The sequence below is a fragment of the Sorex fumeus genome, unplaced genomic scaffold (genome assembly GCF_029834395.1).
Source record: "Sorex fumeus unplaced genomic scaffold, SorFum_2.1 ptg000035l, whole genome shotgun sequence".
NCBI classification, from domain to species: domain Eukaryota; kingdom Metazoa; phylum Chordata; class Mammalia; order Eulipotyphla; family Soricidae; genus Sorex; species Sorex fumeus.
In genome coordinates, this window is record NW_026606092.1 from 33,735,145 (window position 1) to 33,748,664 (window position 13,520).

General features: G+C 40.4%; 1 protein-coding gene across 1 annotated transcript in view; it reads left to right on the forward strand.

Annotated features, from left to right (window-relative positions):
* Window positions 1–13,520, forward strand: part of NCKAP5 (NCK associated protein 5) — a 1,139,016-nt gene that overhangs the window by 1,013,128 nt on the left and 112,368 nt on the right. The window contains exons 16-18 of the mRNA XM_056117696.1: window positions 5,429–5,743; window positions 9,043–9,179; window positions 11,840–11,972. Of these exons, the coding sequence (XP_055973671.1) occupies window positions 5,429–5,743; window positions 9,043–9,179; window positions 11,840–11,972 (585 nt within the window). The remainder of the gene's footprint in view (window positions 1–5,428; window positions 5,744–9,042; window positions 9,180–11,839; window positions 11,973–13,520) is intronic.

Sequence of the window (13,520 nt, forward strand, 5' to 3'; positions counted from 1 at the left end):
ACCCCAGCTTTGGCTAGACCTAGCCCATTCTGCTCAATACTATGTTAAGGTGCTTTTCCACACACTCTCTATCCTCTTGGTCATTCACCTTTGTTCCAAGGACTTGTTCTAAGAAAACTTTCTTTAAAATATTCAATAATTCTGAATGATTTTATCCCTCTGGCTATTTAAATTAATGAATTCTAGATGTATGTGAAAAATAGCTACAGAGAAGAAAGAGGTCAGCTTTTTTTTTTTTTTTTGGTTGATATAAGTGAGAACAAAAAGAAGCACATTAGAATTATTTCAAAGGGAAATATTTATATAATATTTAACTTAAGGAATAATTCTAAAGATTAGAATTGATTTTTCTTCTACCTATTCTTTCATTACCCAGCAGTGGGCTGACTGTGTACCCAGTGCTCTATGGAACCCTGTGAATGGGGAACAAAGCAGATGCCCCATGTAGCTGCAGCTGCCACCCTGGAGAATAACGACATGATAGAATCAGGAGTACTGTTTCACTGTAGCACTGTCCTCCCATTGTTCATCGATTTGCTCAAGGGGGCCCAGTAACATCTCCATTGTGAGACTTGTTGCTACTGTTTTTGGCATATCAAATATGCTACGGGAAGCTTTCCAGGCTTTATTGTGAGGGTGGGATACTCTTGGTAACTTGCGGGCTCTCGGAGAGGGACAGAGAAATCAATCCGGGTTGGCCACATGCAAGGCAAACGCCCTACCTGCTGTGCTATTGCTCCAGCCCAGAATCAGGAGTACATAGGGGAATATTAAAGAGACAAAATCTGGTCTTTTTATTCCAGGATGTTTTCAGTCAGTGTCATTTTCTGACTAGCAACTTTGTGTCTGCAGCAGGCAACATGCTGTATCTGTGATTTTCTTAATTTCTAGTTCTCAAGCACCTATGTTATAAAGGTGTTACAGTCAGACATTCAGAACCTAAAGGTCAACTGTCCAAGTGCTTGGGAAAAAATGTAGAGAGACTAATGCTCATTTGGTTAAATGAGTGGGATTTTATACTAAATATCCACTCACTTCATTACAGGGGGAAAGTCTCGAGTGTGATTATCCCTCCCCCCCTCCTTTTTTTTCTCCGCCACCATCCCATGCAGAACTTCTCAGCTCAGCTGCTCATCCATCCCAGAATGTTCATATTCCTTTTAGGCACAGTAATTTACTTCTTTACGAAGAAAAATGATTAGCCTTCGTAGAGAGCAAAGATTCATTTACTCTTACCTAATCACCGCTCTCAACATTGTGGTTGATTCCTAATTCAATCCTCTCAGCATTGACATATGGGATATATATTCCCTAGAGACACACAGGTAATGCATGTGGGCTGTGTGTAAAAGAGGATATTCTGTCATAAGAGACGCTACTCCCCCCTGCCCCGACACACACACACACACACACACACACACACACACACACACACAATTCTACTAATGACCTATCTTGTTCACGCTCAGCTTACAGTGACCAGGTGTCCTGATGCACATAATATTGTGACTTCTAAAGAACTGAAAGTGTTGCTTTAAGTCATCCCCCTGAAATTTCTGGACCTTAGTGATCGTGGTGAGAGGACTTACCCTGAGGGTTGGGGAGACAGACACAATGGAGGGTTGGTGGGACTCTTGACCAGAGTCATAAGTAAAATTGACAAACTTGGAGGCATGGGGGTTGCTTGTCCATCCTCCAGCAATCCTGAGCCTGAACTCACTAGCAAGACCCTGTAGGAGAGGCACCCACAGCCACATATGGGAACTGACCTTTGAACTTGGTCCCCATTGTGCCCATTTATTTTTTGAGCTCCTTCATTCTGAGGGTGGAAAATAAAATACTGCCTTCAGAAATGCAATACCTTGCTACAGTATTTTTATGAACTTCAAGAATCCTATAGTGCCTTAAAGAAACTACATAAAGAAGAAGGTGTCAGCGTTTTTAATATAAACTCCATTTCCAAAGGTTTATACATTCTAGAGAAATTTGCTTGAGGGTGAAAACTGGTCTAGGGTGCCTTAGTCCCTGACTGTCCACACCTCATTTCATAGGTACTTACAAATGAGTCCTTCAAATTCACTACACTTGGCATTGGTAATTTTCAGAAATAAAAAATGGCCTTAATAGCAAGTCGTTTCTGAGCTTAATGTCAGTGCACACAATTCTCAGAGAATCAGAGGACTGAGGAATACCAAAAAGCTCTGTTTTATAGATTTTGGTGTGTCAAAATTGGGAAGCAAAGAATAGAAATAAAAATAAATTAAAGGCATGGGTAACAGGAAATATTGGTGTCCTCAAAAGGGCACTAGACTTAGATTTCCTTTATCATTGTTCTGACCCCAGATCCCTCCTCTGCCTCTGTTCCCTGGCTTGTGTTACATGACAGGTAAAAATACAGTTGCTTTTATGTCTAGGGCTTTTTCGCAGAAATCGCTATAAGGGAGTCAAGTCTCCCTTTGCTTTTTGAAGGGACTGAATTAAGTGCTCTATGAGCCATGAAATGCTTAGAAAAGAGTTCTTAAACAAAGCAGAGAACCATAATAACAGTTGGAGGCCATGCCTACCACCTAGCTCAGGGACGCCAGATATATAAAATAAAACTCTGGTTGGAAGTCTGTAGATGCGACCCTCGAGGGCAAAGAGAAGTTACTAGGCAATTGGAGTTCTCAGGAGCTGTGTAGATCAGGATGCATGGGGACTAAGCTTGTGGGCGACAACTGTTGAGATCCCCAGTACGTTACTGGTAGACTACAGCTTCAGAATGGGATGCACACTAACCAAGCTAGGATCCAAGGGATGCACCAATATCCTAGGATCTTGAGGCTTTGCCTAAGACAGACATATTCTTTTAGTCTTTTTGTTCTCAAGGCTGACTCAATGGCTATTGAATAGATCCCACAACTGGGCTTACCTGAACTTGGCAGGGGCTGCGGGGGAGGGGGGAGGGAAGGGGACGGAAGGGGGCAGGAAGGGGTCTCAATCAATATAGCTGAATTGTTAAGAGCTTTATCTGTGTAGTCAGGCAAGGATGAATTCAAATCCAGTCTTTTTATTTATAGCAAACAGCTAGTCATTGAACTATTTTGAATCATGTTTCCTCATTTGTAAATGGTGGTAATAGTTCTCACCTTATGGATTGTGAAGAAGAGAAATGAGATAAAGTAGCCGAACTTCTTGTGATGCATCTTTCTGAAAGGTAAAAAAGTATGGCCATACTGAGTATGGTTTAATTCAGGAGTAGCAGACCTGAAAATGATAGGAGTGAGTTACTTTCTCATGAAGCGTCTGTGAATTAGGGACTAACAATTTTTTTTTGGCTGTTACTTCCTATGAATCTGTTTCCTGTCCCCCAAAGCCCGGGTCACTTCTGATGAAGACCTATATTCTACCATGTGAGACTGAAATAAATCAGACATTTAGAATTCCACCCCACACCCATCCCAAGTACATGTGAACTACTGAATCTGAGCCTTGTGTAATTGGGTTAAAATTAAGAAACTTCTGATTTTGAAGAGCAGGATCTTTCTAGGAATTCTCTTAAATCTTCCTCATACAAATAGCTGATCATTTCTGCAAAAGGCCATCCTAAGATAACTTAGGTCCTTTACTTCAGGAGAGAATGAATTAAGAGATTATGAATAATCTATAAAGCTGGTTGAGAGTCAAGTTGACTGGAGGATGCCTTGAAATGAATGAGGCTAGGACTTAGACCCTGTGATTGTGGAAAAGAAAATTACCTTTCAGGCCAAATCCATCTCATTCAGGTTCTCTCAGTCTATGACCTGTCTCTGAATCCCTCTGGCAGATGAGGGAGCTAAATGGCCCCATTGTTGAGAAAGAGTACCTGTATTTTTCTTCTAACTGTTCCTTAAAGACAAACTTCTGTTTGACAAAACCTCCATCTTCCTAGTGCTACCAGAATCAAGCACCCAAACCTACTAGAATTTATAAAATCCAGTTTTGCATTTATCCTCACATTCATGTTTTACTTTGATTTAGGAAATTCCCAGGAGTCTAATCACTTATATAAGATAGGTTTTAAAGAAATGTTAGTTAAAAAAGATACTTAAACTGTTTACTTCCCAGATATTATATCTAATGCATTTACTATATATTTTTGTGTGTGTCACCATCATTCCATTCATTCCAGTATTAGAGTGTGCTAAGGTGTCTCTAATGGGCAGATCTTGAGAGGTTAGGAAGCATGTGCAAAGCATTGCCAAAGAGGACTCTCCAAATAATTGTTCTGTAAAGTCCCACCTCGCCCGCACGGCAGAGCCTGGCAAGCTCCCCGTGACGTATTCGATATGCCAGACACAGTAACGACAAAGTCTCCAATGGAGACGTTACTGGGCCCGCTCAGGCAAATCGACAATCAACAGGAGGGCCTTTACCTTTACCTTTACCTTAAAGTCCCACCAAAATGTTAAGTATTCACGATTTTGATACAAATATTACATTATATTTTAGTGTATTCCCCACCATGTCTAATAGCAGTAAGTTGTGTCTCTTAAAGTTGTGTATCTTGCTCGATTTGCTTGAGCGGGCCCAGTAACGTCTCCATTGGAGACTTTGTTGTTACTGTGTCTGGCATATCGAATACTCTCGGTAGCTTGCCGGGCTCTCCGAGAGGGGCGGAGGAATCGAACTCGGGTCGGCCATATTGGCCGCTTGTAAGGCGAACGCCCTACCCGCTGTGCTATCGCTCCAGCCCAAAGTTGTGTATCTTAAAGATAAAAATTTTACAAGGGTTATTTCATTCCAAGATTACCATATTCACTGGAGACTTATTATGTGACCAACATAATGTGAATTTTTTCCTTTGGCTTAGATAAGCCATACCAAATGAAATTAACCACACCCAAACGAAGTCTACATGATATATGATTTGAGTCATCTTTGGGGATAACCCTCATAGTATGTGAATTAGTTGTCCTCATAATCAATTTCAGAGGTCAGAGTCTTAATTATCAAGTAGATTAGTCACACAAAAACACACAATTACCTTTTTAGGACATTTTTAAATGTGTTATGTGTGTGCTTGTTACTCATTATCTCTGTAAATAACTCTCACCCAATTGACTGAAGTCTCAGGATTCCTAATTAAAATAAAGCTTGTAGAAAATAATGTCTGGTCACTAATGCATGTTTTTTTCTGTAACTCTAAAGAACCATCCAAAGAATACATATATGGGACTTGCCACCAGTATAGATTTTATTCCTTATCTCATATAATGTGAATGAAGACAGTGTTTTCATGTTTAATTAAAAATCTGTTCTGTGCCACTCACTGGAAACTTTTTACACTATTAAGTAGTATTTCTTCCTTCTAGGAGATCCCTTTCCTTCAGATCAGATCTGAATGCCAAAGTACGCTTTTATCCATTATGCGAGCCATCACTCATTCCCACTCTGTCATTCTGTATAGAGTCAAATTGCCAGATGAGGACACTAGACAGTGGGATCGGAACCTTCCCTCTCCCAGACTCGGGAAATCGATCAACAGGACGGTACATATGCCAGCCGGACTCCCCAGAGGACACCGAGCCCATTCTGTCTCTCCAGCCAGCCCTTTGTACCGCTTCTTCCATCAGAGCCCAGACCCTTGAACGAGAAGTGCCTTCCTCTGCAGACAGTCGGGGCTCTGAGGAAAACATGATTGTTCATTCCACATCTGACCCCATCATGACGACCAGAGCCATACGGCCGCTTCAAAGTCGTCTCCCCAAACCAGTCTCCTCAGGTAAAATGCCTATTATTTTCCAAATTAGATTGTTTTCCCATCATCATAATGCTCTTGCTGACAAAAATTAAAATCAAGCGGTAAAAAAGGTTCCCAGTAGAAACTAAGTATGTCAGCACATTGGAAATGTCGATCCTGGAAATCCCTGCATTATCTTCAACCAAATATAAAACACCAGACACTAATTCTGATACTAAATGATCAGAATTATCTACTCTTACTGTTTTGTTAAGGGTAGGAGCAAGACTATTTGTATCTATTTGTATATATGTACACAGAGAGAAAGAGACAGAGACAGACAGAGAGACAGAGATTTTTTAAAGGACTTAGTGTCCCCATAGTGAGGTACAACGTATTCATAAATTTTCTTTTATAGAAATATTTTTGGTCATTTTATTAGCCATTTTGTAGTAACGAGCAATGTAAAGTAAACTATTGTGGGTCTGCTCTGAGGGCAGGCTTGAGGGATGGTTGAGAAAATAGAGACAATGGTAGAAGAAAGATGACAGTGGTGTGGGACTGCTGTTGGAATATTGAATGCCTGTAGCAAGTCATCATGGGCAACTTTGTAAACCATGTTGTTTAAATAAAGTAGGAACAAAAACATACACAACATACTTTCATTTTATAACTTGGCTCTGAATGTAATCCACTTTAAGCCCAATTTTTTGTTTACCCTGTAATCAGGAACATGTACTTCTAGATATTCCTATCACATTATATATGCATATTTATAAAATATATTGTTTTATAATTTGTAATATGAAACTATAATAAAATACATACATATTTATAAAATATAAAGTATATATTTATAAAATATATAATTTATGTTAAAGTATAAAGCTCCGAGTTTGCTATATCAGCAGTAGTGGGTGCATTTACTTCAGTAGAACCGCGTGAACCTTCCCACTGAAAACTCCATTCTTTGTTGCAATCAATTGAAACAATTAAAACAAGATTTCATAATTAAAGATAGACCAGGCCAAGGATCAAATTTCTTTCACTGTTCTCTCAAGATTAAAAATATTTATTTCAGGGCTGGAGCAATAGCACAGTGGGTAGGGCATTTGTCTTGAACACGGCCAACCTGGGTTCGATTCCCAGCATCCCATGTGGTCCCTTGAGTACCACCAGGGATAATTCCTGAGTACAAAGCCAGGAGTAATCCCCATGCATCACCAGGTGTGACCCAAAAAGCAAAAGAAAAATAATTATTTCTATATGTAAATCTGTAACTGTACCTTACAGTGATTCACTAAAAAAATATTTTTTTTAAATATATTTACTTCGGCCCAGGATGACACTAAATAAATTTTAACTTATGTGATTCGTGTTACATTTATGACATGCATAAGCCTATCAAATAGAACTCCGAAGACTTTCATTTAAACACTTGGTGACTAGCAAGTAGAGATTATATTGCAGGCTTCTGAGAAATTAGAAAAGAAGATGTTTCATTAAGTATCTCTGAATAAATGTGATCAGGATATTCCCATGGCTTAGTTCTTCCTTCATTTTCACTGACATGAATGTTTCATCACAAACTTGCACACATTCCAAGCCAAGGATACATTTTTAAAGGCTGCAATGCATATTGCTTTATTTTAAATAAATGCATTGTTAATTGATGACACAGCCTCCAGAGATTCAGGAGTGAAATCTTAGTTATAGATTATGTGCTCCATGCCTGAATGGTCACATGTGTGACCTCAATTCAGCAGCGGTTGCTGAGTAGACTCCATGATTAAACACTGTCATTATAACAAATTGAATAGAAACCACAAGCCTTGAATTGCTTCATAAGAAGGCGATGGGAAGGAGATTGTTCTGATCTCACTGCTAATATTCACTGCACCAGTTTTCTAAGGTTTGTGTCTTAATTAAATTGTCATGAAGAGTTGTGGAAATGGTATAGGGAGTGAGGTCAATAACCTGCGAGACATTTTGTGTGGCCTGTCTTAAAACTTCTTGCCCACTAAGTTGTACTGTCACGGTGACCCAGAGGCTGAGCTAATTTTCCAGGGCTTCTCTTTTCTCTGGCCATTGGTTACTCACTTTAAAAACTGGGACATGGATGGCTAGAGCAATAGTACTCCAGTTAGGGCATTTGCCTTGCACTCAGCTGACCCTGGTTCCATCCCTGGAGCCTAAGTACCACCAGGAGTGATCCCTAAGCACAGAGCCAGAAGTAAGCCCTGAGCATAGCCAGGTGTGGTCCCCCCTGCCCCCCCAAAAAAATCTTGGAAAATGGAGGATCAGTTAGGACATAAGGAAAGTGATTAGATTTTTCCCCCCTGCACACATCTGTCCTTTTCTATATAACTTTCTGGTTAATGTATTCATTTGAGTTCATTTTTCTGTTATCCCCATATCCAAAATGGAAATAACTGTACAATTCTCATAGGGCTAATGAAAATGCCATTACTTTGCTTCTGCTCACCAGCAAAATACTGTCAAGAGGCTATCACAGCATGTTCCTTTCATAATCATTGAGGCTGGAGGCTATAACAGTGATCCTCTTTCTGGAGTGAGGAAGGAATACATTCTGCAAGTTAGCCTACTATTATGGATAATGGAGGCGCTTCCTTTGATCGTCCCTGCTAATTTTATACTTTGCTACTCAAAGTGTGATCCATGAGACAGTATTGTCCACACCATCAGGGAACCTGTTAGAAATGCAGGTTCACTTGGTCAGATCTCACCAACCAAGTCAATCAGAATCTACACTGGAACAAAAAGCCCAGATGATGCTTGAAAAGTACAGTCCTGCAAAAGAGGCTTCCCGGGGACATCACCTCTCCAAGGTATATTATTATCAAGTGTTCAAGGGAAATAAAGTCTCCCTTCCTGAGTATGTTTGGCAAAGACTGCAACTCCAAATCCTCTCTTTGGAAATTATGTCAGCTCCCATTAGCAACTCAGATCTCTGAGAAATCTCCAAGAAGGGAACTTGTTTGTTGTTTGATGAATGGCATTATTTAGGGAGTAATCAGTATTTCCCAAATGGCTTGCCCACTAAAACACTGGCATAAAAGGTATGTCTATATTTGTTGCAAAGCGGCCCAAGGACAGTTTGCCTTTGAGGCTTCAAAATGGCTCTTCTGGACATATTTGCATACTTAGAGTGAGCACAAATTTACAGGCAATGGAATGGTGAGAAATGCATCTTTCATCGTATTTTAGCCTTTTTATTATTTTAGAACATTTTCCAACTTCCCTCCCGAATCATATTTTTAAAAGAAAACAACAAAGAAAAAAAAAGCTGATTGTGATTTCTTATATATCTCCTCATTTAGGAAAAATGGCATCCCAAAAGCAGACGGAAGCAGAGCCCAGGCCTCATGCCTGCTCTTCATTTGAATATGCTGAAAATGCCATGGCCAGTGAGCCTCTTCCAGATAGGGGAGGTGAAGACAGGGCTGCAGAGACCCAGGTAAGAGGAAGGGCAATGGGAGGGGCTCATGCCCCTGCTGCTCCTGACTAAGGAAAAGTGATCTCAGACACCTTTGAGATAGACTTCATCTTAAATCAAATTTGTTGAGGGATGAGTGGATTAAAAATCATGCCTCAGGCTTTTTTCCCTTCTGAATTATTAAATAACACCATGACTTCTTGAGAGGAATTCAAACCACTACTGCACCCAGACTCTTGGAATATGGATGTTGCACTCTGGTTAGATATGGAACAGACATATGCTTTTCCCAAACAGTAGGAACACTATTTAGAGTGATGGAATACTTTTTCATGATCTCATCAGTTGCATTAACCTATACCTTGCTCCTATGAGACAGGTAAGGCAGACATAATTAAACTCATTTTAGGGAGGAAAAAATTGAGACCCTGAGTGCCCCAGTGATATACCATGCATTTCCTCAGACTCTCTCATTTTGCTCTAGCTTGGTCACCCTTCTTGCTGAGATGGCTTGTTGGCCTCCAGGTATAGAAATGTATCTAGGAATACCTCAGGACTCAGAGCTCTTCCTTACAGTTTTATCTAATAATCCATGCCCGCATCCATTGACCCCTTCCAAATAGTTACTTGGACCATATCCATTTTTGAACTTGTGTTGAGGCTGGTATTCCTTGGTGTTTGATGATACTCAACACTGAGAAAGTCAGAAGAAGGATTTGCATCAATTGTATCAGAGCTTCCAGCCTCTTCCTTAAAATTTTGCTTCTCTTCCGTGGTTTTAAATATGACATAAGGAGCCCCCAAAGGTATTTCTTCTAGAATTTCAACCAAGCTGAGATAAAGATATACACAGAATAGTTGTAATCCCCACACCCCTGCCCAGCCTATATGGTTAAATATTCTTTCAGCTTTGATCGAATTGGAACCTTAAACCAGAAGGGTCTCTGATTCCATGGTCTCAGTTTACATCAGAGAACAACTTCAGAGAGATCCTGAACTATGTTTAGGGCCCAGTGAAAGGTCACTAGGGAATTGAGCCTGGGACTCAGCCATCTAATATCAAGGTCCCACACTCAGCATGGTTTTCTCAACACAAAAGGAAACTGGTGTATTCTATCATGTCTTATTTTAAATATAAAAATATTAAAACTCCCTTAAGAAGGAGTTCTCAAAGTTGACTGGTGTCAGAATCACCTAGAGGACCACACCCACTATGTCCGTCTCTCATGGGTGACCAATGTCTGATTTGGTATAGATGGCATGAGCTTTATATTTCTAATACTCAGCATAGTACCCAGATTCCATAGTGTTTGTAAATGGAGGGATTTTAAAAAGTGCAAGTGCTCTCATCATATCTAATTACTTGGTTTCTGCTAAAACTCTAGAAATGTGAATATCCTGGAACCATACTGGTAGAGATGCCATCCTCCATGGAAATGATTCTGATAGATTACCAGAACCTCAATATGGAGCTCCTTACACACTGTACTGAATAGATTAGTCCTTATAAGTATCTATTGAATGTATGGATGAGTGAGTAAATGATGGAATAAGGGAAGTGAGTAATTTATAGAGCTTATACCTGCAGCCAAGGGAGCTTACATCCTAAAACCTACATTTTCTAATAGCCAAATTACGTCCTAACCAAAAGACTTCTCAGATCCATTGCATACATCTGTACCTGGACTACCTGGGATGGGTATAGAATGATGCTAGCAAGTAAGCCTGCAAAATTACAGACAGCCCCGGACACCTTTGAGGAAACACACAGGTGTAGTTCTGAACCAGTATTCTGCTTATGCAAGCAGAGGCAAACCTGTTCATACTGAATCAACTTCTCAGAAATTTCTGATCACCACATATTCACACTCCAGCAGTATCTTTGAGGGTCAGGCTGTCTGTGAAGTGAGCAAAAGTTGAGTCTGGGTCCTCTTATGCATTCACTACCAAGTAGATCTGAGGATGGAATAGGATTAGCAGTTGCCAACTTTCCTAAAAAACTCCTGTCCTTTCAGGGGTTTTAAGAAAATTATAAATTAAGCAAACATGTATTCTTGTTTTCCAAGGCTGATTTTTTTCATACCCTTTGATACCTGAAAACCAATAAGGAAATCCACTCAATAAATAAGCCACTCAGTTTGTCACAGCCAGCTCAAAATAGACTCAAGAAGAACAAGACCCCCATAAAAACATGAACTAAATGCAGCCAGTCAATAGGGTCTTTCCTGTGCCTGAGACACTGGCAGTGTGTGATCAATGGATTTATTATCAGCCCCATTTCTACATCAGTCACATGCCAGGCTGGAGCGATAGCACAGCAGGTAGGGCGTTTTCCTTGCATGCGGCTGACCCAGGTTCGATTCCTCTGTCCCTCTCAGAGAGCCCGGCAAGTTACCGAGAGTATCCCGCCGGCATGGCAGAGCCTAGCAAGCTCCCCGTGGAGTATATTCAATATGCCAAAAACAGTAACAAGTCTCACAATGGAGACGTTACTGGTGCCCACTCGAGAAAATCCGTGAGGATAGTGCTACAGTGCTTTAGTGCTACACATGAGGCAGATCAACAGTCATAGTAGTTCTTAAACTGAGACTGTGGGAGTGGAATTCTGCTTCCCATCCCCAGTGGTTGCTCTCCCTTTCCACTGAGTGACTACTCTTAACAGTGTCATATTACTTTTTTAGGACAAAGTACCCCGGATGTGTGCATATTCTGCCAGTGGTGGCAGTGATAGTGACAGTGACCCGCACTTTGGAAAGAATGGTTTCGGAGCTGGAAGAGGCAAGTTAGTGAAAGCAATGAAGAACGCCATCCCAGGTGATGCTTGGTTAAAAGGAGTATGCTAGACACATGGGGCTCCTCTTTCTCTGAGTCACTGATTATGCCTTTCACTCTGCTCTGCCGTCCCTGTCCTCCTCTCTCTTGATTCTGCGTCTTAGTTTCACATCTCTCCTGAGATCTAATTTTATGGTACGTACAGAAGATTGTCTATGTGCATCAATTTGTTTTCTGGTATAATCTCCATTACATCGCATTGTAGTCTATAAGGATTTTATTTTTAGTTCAAGCCTTTCACCCAAAGCCTCCGATTGAGTTATCTCAGTAATGAAGGAATGACTGTAATGATAACTTTGTTCATAATTACTTACTTTGGCAAATTTAAATCATCTAGTGAACCATGGATGGGGTTTCACAAGCTAGCAATCTACTATGCTGTGTAACTCTGGACCTGTTAGCTATGCCATAATGACAGGTCTGCTTATGAGATTGAAATGCCCTCACTATATGTATCTTTTGGAATAAGAATTGGCCCAAGTCATTACAAATTGTATATTCAGATGGCATCTTCTTACAGATACAAGAGGATACAAATGCAATCTGGGATCTTCTTTATTTCTGACTCATTCTGGATATCATCAATATTTTCGTGATGTAATAGAGGATCATTTTATTCCCTTGCTAATCAATGTTTTCCTCAAATAGTAATTTATGATTTGAATGATAAATCTATGACTTTTTCAAAATAACTGATAAGATGCTTTAGAGGGGAAAAGGCAAGCTATCAACCATGTATGTTTTCAATTTTCTAAGCGTCTTAGCTTTTGCGATATAGGGGATCTTAAGATCAGCATGTAAGAATACCCATTAGGGCCAGATATGTGACTCAAGTCACATACTTGGTCTGTGAGGCTCTGGTTTTGATCCCAGACACCCCAGAGCCCTGGAGCTCTGTTGGGTTAAGTCCTAGCTTCAAGCAAACAACAAAACAAAAAATAGCTGTTAATGTGAGCCTGCACTTTGTTCCTTGCTTTCTACTATTCATCAGAGAAGCAAGAAAGAAGCTTGAATCCTAAAAAGGCTTACTAAAAAGAAAGGAGCAAATATCCCTGGCATTTTAGAAAGGTGATTGACCCTGTTTGTTCTCTGTGATTTGTCAGTGTCTTTCTGACTGTAACAGAGAAAGATGTAAAGAGTCCCCTTCATCATCATGGGCTTGTCTTGTGAAGATACCTTGAACCTGGCCAGCTGTTATTCTAGGTTCTTCCCTCAAGTTTATTGTGGGTCCACATTGAGTTACCTCATCTGCTTGACCTACTCTTGGATGGCTGCTAATCCAAGAATGATGTCCAGTATCCTCCCAGCTCTAAAATTTTACCCATTTATTTGAAAGTCTCTTTGCTGCCTTTTTTCTAGCTACTTTAAGGAAATGGGTTGGAGCAATAGCCTAGTGGGTAGGGTATTTACCTTGCACCCAGCTGACTTGGGTTCGATTCCTCTGCCCTTCTCAAAGAGCCCGGCAAGCTACCAAGACTATTCCGTCTGCATGGTAAAGCCTGGCAAGCTACCCATGACATATTTGATATG